Below are 13,087 nucleotides of genomic sequence, written 5' to 3'. Positions count from 1 at the left end.
TCAATGAAACCAATCACATCTAGCTGTCGCCATTTGAAAATAAAAGTATCTTTGAGCTCTTGCTAAGCAACAGCAAATGTGATGTTGAAGTCAATATATTGTTATTGATCCACATGACACTGTAAATGGTATCCCTTAATGGCTGCCTGAAATTACCATGGAACCCAATCAGGTCTATTTTTTTTCAGTAATGGATCGCAATAAACAAGATGACAGGAACACTGGCTGTATACACACTTATTATTTCATTCGGCATTTGCATTGGCACTCCGAGAGTCAAGAAGCAGAGCAGCATCATTGTGAAAAAGAAACACAACTCTCACAGACAAATTAACCACAAAACACAAACATTTTTAACAGAAAGTAAGTTCCTGAACAGAAGTGAAACAAAAAGAAACACACACAAACACAATACCATACTCACAACACAAAAACTTAAACTAAATAAAGGAAAGCCAAAAAATCAGGTTGTATCAGGGAAAACACTTGTTGAGAAATCAAAGGAAGAGAAGGAAACAATTGAACAAAACACAGGGAATGCATGAAGAAAAAGACCAACACGGCCAAAGGGATTCTGTACAGGCATGCAAGCGCAGTTACATTCTCCCATCATGCATCAGGTTCTGTTATTTACACGTGCTGGGATTTCATGACACATGCAAGAAAGCCTTTAGGTGCAGAAGCAATACCAAAGGATGCAAAACGAGAAAAGGCCCCACAATGCAAACATAAAAGTAAATTAACAAGACCCGAGCTAATCGGGTTTGCTTTCATCATTTCTTCCTTGGAAATAAAGATACATTTCTTCCATAATCATTTAGCAGTTTGGATTAACTAATTAGTATTGCTTCAAATTAGTAATGAATCGAGCTCTGTAATAGGCAAATACAGCTAAAATTTGTCAACATGTTGATTTTTTTTTTTCAAATGCGGGTTAAAAAAAGTAAAAAAGAAAAAACACACCAACCTTCTCGAAGCTCTGAGGGATGTAAAGGGGTTGATGCAGAACACAATGACATGAGGAGAAGAGAAAAATAGGGGAAACACAGAGAGAGTAAAAAAAGCCACCTCAAGGTGTTTAGCTGCAGCTACATTTCCCTCTTTTTAATCCTTTTTTCCTCCTTTTCCCTTGTCCCTGTTATCAGTGATACCCGTCTTCAAAGTACACTTGCCTGCCCCCCCCTCCCCACCACCCTTAAATAAACGTTGAACCAAAACAATTAGATACACCCCAGTGGCCGCACTGTTGTCTGGTAAGAAATAAATAGTGAGCGCCACTAGAGTCAAATCAAGTGTACCATACTCATAATTTAAAATTTCACAATCTCCTTTTAGCCACAAGGAGAGGCTCCTGTGGTGGCTGTATTTGCTTTTGTTAGAGAAGAAAACCAAATAAAGAGAAAATAAAGAAAAACTAATGAGAGATAGAAAAGAAAAAAAGACACAGTTTGGGCTGAAATTAGCAGCTGCAGTTCAAGACAGATACAGTAAATGTTGTTAGAAGCCAATCAGAAGCACAGTAATTACAGTATGGTTTCTGTTTGGGAAGTAGGCTCAATCTTCCTGGATACGGCATGCCCCAGATACAATTTAAGATTGTTATTTTGTTTCTGAATATTGATCTCTACCACAGCTGCTAATCTCGAGTGCATTTCGCTTTGTGAACAAAACATAGTCAACATCAAGTATCAGAATTGATTGACAAAAGTTAACTGAAAACAGACAAAGGTCGACACCATCAAGCAATAACAAGTGTGTTACATAGTGCGAAAGTAACTGACTAAATATGACCGTTGTGTGGCCTTTTAAAAGCATGCTGATGGAGCCAGTGTTCATGGAGATCGCATGAATTGCTGGAAATGATATCGGGGTATATCTGTGTGGTTTTGACCAAAGGAACTACTAAATATCCCAGTGCTGTATCAACAATGTGTTCCCATTATTGCTATTTAATGATTCCTGTAGATCTCTTGACTGTAATGAACCTGTTAAATCCCACAGTGCAGTACGTAACAGAAGTGGATAGCTACTTGACATTAAGTGTCACTGCATCACAGTGGAGATGGCATGAGTCTCCAGGATGAATGCTGGCAAGAAGACGCACTAATCTTGATAAACCATTTTTTACCTTCTACTGTTAACAGTTGAATTTTTATTCCTTATGCTGCTACTTCACAGGGTATGATAATAGCAATAATAATGAAAAAGCAGCTTCCTGACCCATTTTATAATGTCAGGGTAATGCATAATTTATTGGGAACAAAGTTATTTGGTACACAGCAGAGGGAACAAACTGAGTAGATACCGAGGCATCTTTATTTAATATGCACAATATAAATAATACATGTCGAAAATGCATCTGCTTCAATTTATCAGAGCTCCCTCAACAGGGATTCATTGTCATTTAGCATTAGTGGTAGAGGGTAGGCCTTTGTCTTCATTGCATGTTTCCTATGAAACTCAACATTCTCTGTGACTGATTGTTTTTCATATCTTCACTTTGCTGGAACATGCCAGCCTAAATTACTGCTGACTGTAAAAGGCTTTAAAGATAATACCCCAGAGCAGAAACAAGGGAGTACTATGGATTTATGCTCCAGAACACCATGAAGAAAAAGTAGAGGAAGTGCACTATTTATAATCTCTGCAACAGAGCATTTTTTATGTAATACAGAGCAACTGACTGGGTGAGTCCTTCTCTATTAATTCACCACAAGGAAATCCTGTTACCCCCCCAAACTGCAGAAGGAAAAAGAGTTCAGATTTTGATTGGTAGGCATTAATACCTCGCCGCCCAATCAAAATCAAGACTTACCGTTGTGTTCCTGTACCTGAAAAATGCTAATAAAAAAGAAGTCCTTTCTGACTCTTTTTGGGTTCCATAACTTTGGCGGAGGGGGAGACATTTTATCGGGCACACAATTACAGGTTGAAGGCGTCTTACAACTGATAGTAAAAGACATACGGCTTGTTGTGCTACACATTTCCTTCCAAGCGAGTAGGGGAGGGCATTCAAAGACAAAATGGAGCATAACATCATAACAGAGAACAAAATTAGTTGGTCAATTATAGTTTTACATTTGGAAGTTTCAGAGCAAATGAAATTACATTTGTGGGCAGGCAATACTATCAATGCTAAAAGATGTATATTACTCGGGTAACACTGTTTTGCAAAACACATTTTGTGCAAATACAGCTGTGCTAGAATGGAAGCAATTATCATTTGTTAGGCTCAACAGTAATGCCACTTAAAGCTGAGCTGCACTGTTCAGACATTTAAGCTAGAATGGGTGGATGCTTTTATTTTTTTGGCCTGGCTCTGAGGCCAGGTTGCTCCCTACCTCGCACATAAAGGTTTGCAGGGGATGAGTAGCGTACGCCTTCCACATTAGACGCCACGCACTCATACTTCCCCTGGTCTGTCTCCTCGCTGTTCTCAATCTGCAAGGCACCTGGTGAATCACAATATACAACAAAAACAAGAGGGGAGGGGGGGAAAGAGAACAAGAGAGAAAGAAAGACAGCAGGGAACATGTGATTAGTTGACTTGTCATGAACGAGTCAGACAATCTTCTTAATGCAAGGTATCTTGAATTTCTCAGAACTGTTTATCTCTCCCGCCTCAGTCATCCCCAGATAAAAGGAGGAGGAAATAAATAAATAAAAAGATGGAATGAATCACACACTAGGTTTGTGGCTGTATGCAATTCATGTAAGACATAAGATCTCTTTTAAAAAGCCATGAGGACAAAGTAATGTGTGAAGAAAGGTAATGGAGAAGGGTGTTGAGATGGGTCTGTAAACTGAGTGAGACTAACAAATCGCCCTTTGCGTAGCACTCCCCAAGGGACAGTCTGTCTGTGTTGGGGGGAAAGGGGTCATGGGAAAATACCTAGACATGTAGTTCATGTACAAATTAACACTGGCATGGTGCATAATGCAGTAGCTCAGCCCCACTGTACATTAACCACTCAAAGCATTAGAAAATGTGTGATAACTCATGGGAATAAAGACGCATCTAAGTCTTACATTACACATGGGGACATATAGGGAGAGTGAAATTAAAAGTACATCCACATGAAATGATATACTGGCTACCATTGTTATTGGGTTTTCCAATCATTTGTATTGTCTCTTACTTGTTATTCATGTTTTGTTTTAATTACTCTTCATTTCATTCCTTTTTTCACAAATTGTCATATTTTAGGAAATAAAGCTTTATTTGAATTCCTTAGGGCATTGTGTTTCAAACTGACCAAATAAATTATCAGGTGTTAGATTTTGTCACTTGTATTTGCAAAGAAACTCAACCTAAATGCATGGCAACGGCAGAGAAAAAGGGGCTTGGGGGACGGAGGAGGGAGGTAAAACAACGGGCGTCAGATCATTCCTCGTTACGGCGCTGTTGACGGCACTTCCTGATGGTATCATTAGGGCTTCTGGCTGGCTCAGCAGACAGATTGCAGCCCAGGCCTCCCTGACAAACACAGCACCATCGCTCGTTAGCATTTAGCCAGGAAACATCAATACGCCAGCCGCTGCCCAGGATACTTTGTAATATAAAATAACCTACTCCATCACATCAGCAAGCGGAGGGAACACAATGTTGTACAGAGCTACCATTCTGGAACATTGGTCTAATAACACTTTTCAGCTCTGCCACAAATGAGACCATTGATTCTGTTTAATTATAAAGATTAGTCACGCTTCCACCTTGGCCACGGCCTAGTACTCTTAGAATAGTGTACAGCTTGGAGTCAGTACATAGACATCTACTGTTAGGGAACGAAAAAATACCTGAAGCTACAACAATCTATACTCAATTTTTTTTTTCATTCTCTTCATTTCCCTCTACAGCTCAAATCATCCCCAACCCCCAGAGGGAGCCGTTTCTGGCACATAGCTTATAAACCAAATGAAAATGTCTACCTGCAGAGTGCAGCTGGTGGAGTCTTCGCTCTGTGTTTATGCAGGGAATCTGATTTGGATGTGTTTGATGTGCGCTTGGAAAAGCAAATGCCAGCCTAGTGGCAGGTGGCTTGGAATGTGCTCAGAAGCCTACTGCCTCAACACGAGGGAGACCATAAAGTAAGGACTGTGTGAAGTTCAACTCCAGGTGGACGGTTCCAGAAAGCTCTGCCAGCGGCTCGTCAGCCTCGGCCCCTGTGCAGAATTATAAAATCTTTGAAAGGTTTAAGTTGATGCAACAATGCTTCATCAAAAATAATGCTGAAGGGCTTTTGTTGACTGTTCCCAAACAGTCAAATCAGAAGAAATATTCTATATTTCATATAGTTTTTTTAGTTCTGTGTGTGCCAACTGCTGAAAGTCTGAAGGTCCAAATGCTTCCAACGAATACAAATGTCTTTATGTAAAAATAATGATTAACACGTCATTTGAAGGTCAACAAAACACAACCTCCAACATGCGGAGGGTGACAGATAATGAGCCAAACAAAATTAATTGAGAGCCAATTAAAACCAACATTGGCTGAAGGGGAGGGAGAGGGAGAGGGAGAGAGAGAGAGAGAGAGAGAGAGAGAGAGAGAGAGAGAAAGCAATTCAGAAAAATAGTGTTTGAGGGGATGGAGGGAGTATCATCTGTTCCTTTCCATCTTTGGTTGAGAAGGCTCCTCGCTAGGTGGCATTATCTATTGTTTCCAAGCCCCTACTGGCTTCATTACATATTCTAGCTATTATTCAGTGGAGCTGTGAAGAACACATAAAGACTCCTTCCGCTGGCGGAACACAGAGAGAGGGAGAATAATTGACGTAGGAAAACAGCGAGGAAGAAAAAGGCAGGGCGGAGAAGCAAGAAGGAGAGATAGGAGGGGGAGAGCCAAAGGAAGAAAGATATGTAGAAGAACAGAGAGAAGAGGAGAAATCGACATTATTATTTATGTACAATATTCCTAATTTCTGTCTTAAACTTGTCATTATCATTCCGTCGCAAAAATTGAAATTCTAAGTTTGATTCTTGTAAGTAGACTGACATCATTCTTACCCTTGTGAAAATATGGGACGCAATACAATAAAAATCGATACAATACAATCTGTGTGAACACATGTTTGATGAAGGAAGCCCAGAATGAGAAGGACAGAAAAGATAAGGTAGAGAGAGAGAGAGAGAGAGAGAGAGAGAGAGCAAAAGAAAAATCACAACTTCATTCTATTTTGAGAGGCTTTATGCTCCTCTCTGTCAGATTCACACATAGTGGAGAGGCAATATCCCACTGGTGTTGCATGTGCTGTTCCACGCTGTGTGAGTTGCATTTCTCTTCTGTCCACTTCGACATTTCCACTCTCCTCATATATTTTCCTCTAGTCCGAGCTTTGTCTTTTGACAACCTCAAAGAAGTAAACTTAAATGAATCTATCCTATTAATCCTTTAGTGCACAACTATTTGTTATTAATGAACGTTCGTTACAGTCCACCCATTGCCAAATGAGTTGATACAAAGCTAATAAAGCCTATCAGCTCCACATATCTCTCTTTGTATTTCACAGTATACGTAGCTATTTTTACGAAATGTTGTAGTCTCTCATTCACTTTTTTAGTTGACCAGGCAGTCAATCTAAAGCCAGATAATATTAGATATTGTTTAAAGACAACAGACCTCTAAGAGCTTTTAAGATACAGTATAAATCCATGCGAACCCTCTTTAATGATCCATCTCAAGCTGCAGAAAACACGTGTATGTGTGCACCCTAAACAAACTCCACCTTTTCAAAACCCTGGTCACCAGTTCCTTTTGTGTGTATTTTTTATTTTAATATGACTGCACTCTCAGTGTTTTGCATAATTGCGCTCAGTCTACCATTTCAGCCTGTGGCTCATCAGAGCGCGAGTGGCCATTGGAATTTTTGTTTTTATCAGGTAAAGAGGAAACAAAAGGGATGAAATGAATGCTAAAAAATATTTTTCACAAGCCCAATAAAAACCACATACTCAGTCCGTTCAAACATAAGGCATTTGCTGATAAAGACTTGCCTGTGTTGCTCACAAAATGGCCTGACTGTGCTTATTAAGTGAATACCATATGGGGCCTAATGGCATGTCTCCCCCGTCTTTAGCTATGAAGTCTTATCAAAAACATAAACAAACAAAAAAGTTTTTTTTTTTTTAATTTCATTTGAAAACATGAAAAACCGTTCATAAGAGTTGACTCCTCTGTTTGCCAAGATATGGCATGATCAATAAAAAGCATGGCTCATTTTAATTTATATGTCAGCACAGTTTGACTGTGTCGACTGATTGTTTAAGACAGAAAACCAAAACAAATGTGCTTAACTGTGGGTTTGAATGCATGGTATTAAAATGCCAGTGACTAGATTTTATTACATTACAATTTAAGTATTTAATTTCAACTGCAAGATTGACCAGCAATTACTGAGTGAGTACTTTACTTGCAACTTAATCTATCTCAAGGACAATTTAAAAACTACAAATTAATGTTAAAAGACATTATGTAATCTGCCCAGCTAGTGCCGCCCCTGCTAAGTAATAATTCATGTTTTTCTGGGTCAGAGGAGAAAGGACCTGTGCCATTTCTTTCTTTGTGTCCTGCTCCATGATGTATGATCCACCACTAGGATCCCAAAGAAGAAAAAAACAGTGGCTACAGTTGAGGCAAATAAAATCCCTGATAAGAATGACTTCACTTCCATGTGGACTAATTAGTCTCCATTTCAGTCAAAGTGACCCTCCCTGCTCACCAACACGCTCAACCTCCAATCTCCACTGCTACCCACTCCTGGCTGTCTTGCAGGTTGTTCACTGCCTTCATCTATTCCATAAAGAAGACCGTAATGGGCAGTGGGTCTGGGACATTTGTCCCAGCCGTGACAGCTGCCCTGGTTAACAGCGCCGTGTGCTGCACGCTGACCTGATGAGAAGCGTTGAGGTGCCAAGGTGTGATAACAAAGAAGACTGCCTGGGAAGAGTTCAACAAATACGTGTTTTTGAGGCCAATTCAGATTCAGGAGCAGACATTTTCGTACCAAAGCTGTTCAATGTGGTTAGTTAGTGCCAGTAGTCTTTAGCACTATAACAAGTCATCATTTTCTTTCCAAAATGAAGCGAACTATAGCGACTATGTTTAAACAATAAAAGTTATTTTCAGATATTCAATGCCCTTTCTGTAGCTGTACACGAGCAGGAAACTAATCAGAAAATGTCTCATTCTTAAAGCAAAAAACTTGAATAATGACAAATCCGTATTTAGTTTTGATTTTAGACAGCAAAAAGCCTAAGAGTGGGGGACATCTGATAAAAGACAGCAATGAGGTGGAAAGAATATATGAGAGGTGCAATGTGCAATAGGGAGAGAGAGAACAAAAAACCAGAGAGGGACAGGAGAAAGAGTTGAAGAGACAGACAACACAAAAAAACAGAAGGACAGATGAGGGGATAAAAGAAAATCATGGAGGGGCAAGCATGGATGATTAATTTCAGAAAGTGCCTGAAGCCGTGGTCTACCCACCCCCGTTGCTGCTTTGTAGCAGCTTTGCCATGTGTAACCCCCCCCCCCAGTCCCATTTGTGTAATTCAATTAGTGTGCTCCAGCGGGCCTTGATTGATTTGTTTAGGCGATCAACAAAATGGCTGGCCAAGTCTCACTCTCTTTCCCTCCCTCTTGCTCTATCTGCAGCCCACTCAGGCCTGCCTGTGGCACACTGTTCTTTTCATCATTTTATCTCTCATTTTCAGTTCATATCTTTCATTAGTCTCTCATTTGTCATCTCCTCTGCTGTCGTTTCCTCATGATCCTCAAAATCCCAAAGCTGCTCACTTAAGCCCCACTACAGTGCAATTAAAACCCAAAATTAGCACCTTATTGTATGAGTGGATAGACAGACACTCAAAATAATAATATTTCCATACATGAATTAAACTCACTGACGTCCACAGAAGAGTGCATGATACAATACCTTAAAGGCAAACTATGCAGTTTTTTTGTGCTTAATTTACCTTAACTGAACAGCTTCAGAGTCATTGGAATGGATATATGACTTTTTTTCGAGCTCATCTCGCTTTCCCCTAGCACCCCAAAAATACCCTTGCAACTTTTGGCTGGTGCTTCGCCGGACTCTGCGCCAGGAAGTATCGTGTGTTTTCAAGTCTTGTGATGTAACGAATTGCTTCACGGCACTGCGCACATACGCCCATTCAGGAAATGACTAACAAGGTAGCGATGGAGTTTTTCCGAGTTGTTCACACTATCGTCATGGCTGAGCCAACAAAAAAGAAGCAGATGCTAGGAAAGCATTGTTGAAGGAACAGAGAACGAGGACAGTGCAGATTGACTGAGCGAGGGGTCAGACATAAGTAACCATAGGAGCTGCCAAATATCTATTCTGAAGGTGTAGGGGGAGCTCTATAGAGAAACCTGTGAGCAAAAAAAGAGAAAATAGTGAAGAAATGACAAAAACAGCATGGCGCCTCTTTAAAGCAACACCAAAGCCCTTTTCCTCTTTGGTCCCCCTACAGGTTAGAAGTGGAAATGTCTTATTTGAACTACAGATCCACTACCCAATCTGGCAAACTTGCAAATGCAGAAGTGCCGTTCACCCTGTTATGAGTTGATGAACCACTGAAACCATTTTGGAAACATTATGTTAAGGTACAAATAATCTTTGGCGTTAATTTAAGCACAACTAATGATTCAAGAGGAACTGTAATACACAAAAGTATTTTGATTCACCATCACAAAGCCATTTAAATGACTGTTCAGTGATGCACTTTTAAATTGAGAAATATTGTCAGGCAAAAGCTGACGCAGCTGAAGTAACAGCAAGCAAACTGGTGTTTAAAAGTTTCACACCATCTTTGTATTTTCACATCATCATTATCACATCATGTATAAAGTAGCATCCCACTTCACTGGCTGGTGTATTTACGAGTTGTGCTACAGCTGGTTCAGCAGGGTTCCATACAACAATTTTGAAGTGTTGTTGTTGAATTGTTGAACGTCAATTCAAATACTGTACCTCTTGCGACTACAGACGGGGCGTTAATGTGTGGACAATTAGGGATTTCAGTTATGAACCCACAGTTTTAATCACACAATAGAGAAGACAGCCAGTTTGGACATGCGGCAGCCAAGTATGGAAATGCCCTTATCTCTCTGTCTCCCTTTCCTTCTGTCTGTATCCTGTCACTCGGGTATGCTCTGCCACCACCCCAAGGTCATTATACTGTGATCACACCAGCGTGTGGCCCCACGTGTGACGCCATTGTTGTTGATGCCCATCTGGTGGCTTGTAACGCTCCCATGAAATCAGTAATGAAGCAGGTAGGGAGTCCAGCTACCTTTCTACCTATCGTTTACTTCTAGGCCAGCACCTGGGTGGCTTTGTATGGAAGCAAAATAAATGCAGATTTTAACTTTAGGGAATCAGCTCTCACATGGGAAGCCGTGATGCTACTTTGAGTGATACACATTGTAACTTTTCTGAGATTGACGACTCCTCTCGTCTGAAATACTCTCTGTGCTCTACATTATTATATTATTAGACTACTTATGTTCAAACCAATCTTAGCTTTTGTAGCCTCCAGACACTCACAGCTAACGTTTGTGTTAACGGTTCAGATTGTCGCATGCTAGTAATAAAAGTCGTCAAATGGTTCAGAATGCTGCAGTTATCTCAACAAAAAACAGAACATTTGCCCATCTTACACAAATTTTAGCTTACACTCTAACCCCTTCATTGGTTTTGTCAGGTAAAACAGATCAAGTGCTTCTGATCACTTACAAATATAAGATTCTAAATGGGCACGTCCCTTCATACCTGTTTGATATCCTAAAAATTTAAATTCTGTCACAAGCTCTACGCTCTGTTCACAAAGTTAAAAAGAAGTCAGCAGGCTGCAGGGCATTTCCATATCCCTATTATGCCACCTTCTTCTGGAAAGACCTCCCTGCTGCCTTCAGTCCGACTCTTTTGAGACTTTAAAGTTCAAATTTAAAACTGATCTTTTTGCCTAAACTTTCAATTGTTTTTTTCTTCATACCTATTACAATTATCCTTCTGGCAGCTCAGTCTTAATTAATCTATAAAGCTAGAACTTATGCGTCATGCTATTTCTGCCAACGTGAGTACTTTTTGAAAGACACAGTATCTCACTCTGTTTTTTTGTTGCCCTACAAGCAGAGGTGCATTCAATCTTTCTCTCCTCCCTGACTCACTCTCACAACAATTTTCTCCTCCATGTTCTCTTTTTTCACTCAAGCTTCACTGTACTGGACCAATGGCTATCCTAGGACCTCTATCTCTCCACTGGCTGACGTTGCCTCAATCCAGGAGATTCAGCCTCTCCTCCTGTCTCTCACTCTGCTGTGTGCATGTTGTCTTGCCTTTTCTCCTATCTGTGTGAAGGAATTGCCTCCTGTGTGTTTTTTAGCGAGCTTTTCCTAAAGGTCTAAGGACAGAGGGTGTTGTACGCTGTACAGATTGTAAAGCCTGTTGAGGCAAAGTTGTGATATCTGGCTATATAAATAAAATGATGTATAATGACTTAGCAGTAGGACAAGTGGTGTCCATCCTAAAGAAATGTTTTCAAGAAAGCATAATTTTCTGGAGGGGAACAGTCAACTTAAAATACATCACATAGAAGTCTGCATTAGGGTGGAAATGCACCTTGGCAAACAAACAATTTGTATCATTCTCAGATACTCTGATCCCAATTACATTTGCATCTCATTCAAGATCCTAAGCTATTAGTTTTCTCTCTACATAAGTCAGTGTCGGCATGCAGTAACGTTGTGGGGAGAAATCATCTTTTTCAGGACGATTATCCTATTATGCAAATGAAGAGTTCATAAGTCATACTTGCTTTTGTTCGCCACAATATGATTTATGATACTTTCTTACTCAAACAAAGCAAGGCAGGGAGGGCTGGAGGGCTGGGTTTGGCTATGTTGGTCATGAGTGGTTCCAACGGGTGAAGGGTCTGAATTCTGTCTTAAACATCAGATGTTTTGGAATGTGTTTAAAAAACATGCTACTGTGTAGATATTCAAGTGATGTATTAAATGGTTGATGAGGGAGAACCATATTCTTACAGTAGGCACTCTATCATCACATGAATCATGTGAATCTTGCTGTACCAAACAGTAATCAATGAAATAAAAGCACTCATCTTGTCCCCATGAAACAGGGACATTCATGGCAAACTGATATTTACTTACCTGCTCAGTCTATGGAACAAAAGCATTTTACAACAAACATAGGAATCAACAATCACACTGAATCAACTGGGAGATAACGCTTCAGCAACAAAGCCTGGTGGATAATTACAAGTGAAAGTTATATTGTCCAGGGAAATGTGAAAAAAAAATAGGGGACAGGAAGAATTATTTGACAACGCTATTGTATAATTCACTGCTTTACCTCTGTGTCATTCCCTTCCCATCGTGATATCCTTCTCATTCGTTGACATTACAAGAGCTGGTTGTGGCATGGTAAAATCATGCAAAAACCTCCTTAGTTTTGCCTTTATAAATTGCTGTGCCGCACAATAAAAAGAAGTATCTCCAGCGTGGGCTCATGAAAGTGATATGGATGCATCACCTTACAGAATGTGGCTATTGCTCTGGTGGCAGATGGAAGGATGAAGATGATATCAAAGCAGAGAAGAAGGAAGAAAGGTGGTTGCTAAGATTGTGTTGAACAGTTTACAGTAATCAATAGCTTGGCCTTACCATCAAATTAGGGCACTATACCCCACTGTGCAACTTCCCATCACCAATCCCCCACCCTCTAGCCCCAGGTCCATGTCCAAACAATTTAAATGTCAGAGGCACAAAACAAACAAACCGCCTAGTAATAACCTCCCCTCTGCTTTCAACCTTCTCAATCCTGTCTCGTAACAAGTCTGCAACTACAATTTGAAATGCTCACTCACTCAAGTCACTGAGACACTGATGATATGGAGGACACAGTATGAGGGCACAAACACAGAACACCCATAGAGGTGGAAGAACTACACATTAATGATGACATGGGACATGAGAGAAACCTTGTGTACACAGAACCCAAACAAAGATGACATATTAATGTTAGTAGAAATAGAGAGGTTTTGTCTT

General features: G+C 40.2%; 1 protein-coding gene across 21 annotated transcripts in view; it reads right to left on the bottom strand.

Annotated features, from left to right (window-relative positions):
- ptprsa (protein tyrosine phosphatase receptor type Sa) overlaps window positions 1-13,087 on the bottom strand; it is a 241,274-nt gene that overhangs the window by 75,511 nt on the left and 152,676 nt on the right. For 12 of the 21 annotated variants that reach the window (XM_032526600.1, XM_032526609.1, XM_032526605.1 and 9 more), the window contains 2 exons: window positions 3,342-3,452; window positions 968-979 (listed from right to left, as the gene is read on the bottom strand). In XM_032526600.1, coding sequence (XP_032382491.1) covers window positions 968-979; window positions 3,342-3,452 — 123 coding nt within the window. The remainder of the gene's footprint in view (window positions 1-967; window positions 980-3,341; window positions 3,453-13,087) is intronic. The other 9 variants (XM_032526603.1, XM_032526619.1, XM_032526608.1 and 6 more) reach the window with 1 other exon arrangement.

Source organism: Etheostoma spectabile, chromosome 9 (genome assembly GCF_008692095.1).
Source record: "Etheostoma spectabile isolate EspeVRDwgs_2016 chromosome 9, UIUC_Espe_1.0, whole genome shotgun sequence".
Taxonomy (NCBI): Eukaryota; Metazoa; Chordata; class Actinopteri; order Perciformes; family Percidae; genus Etheostoma; species Etheostoma spectabile.
Note: the sequence above shows the minus strand (reverse complement) of the source record. Positions and strands in the feature narration are given on the sequence as shown.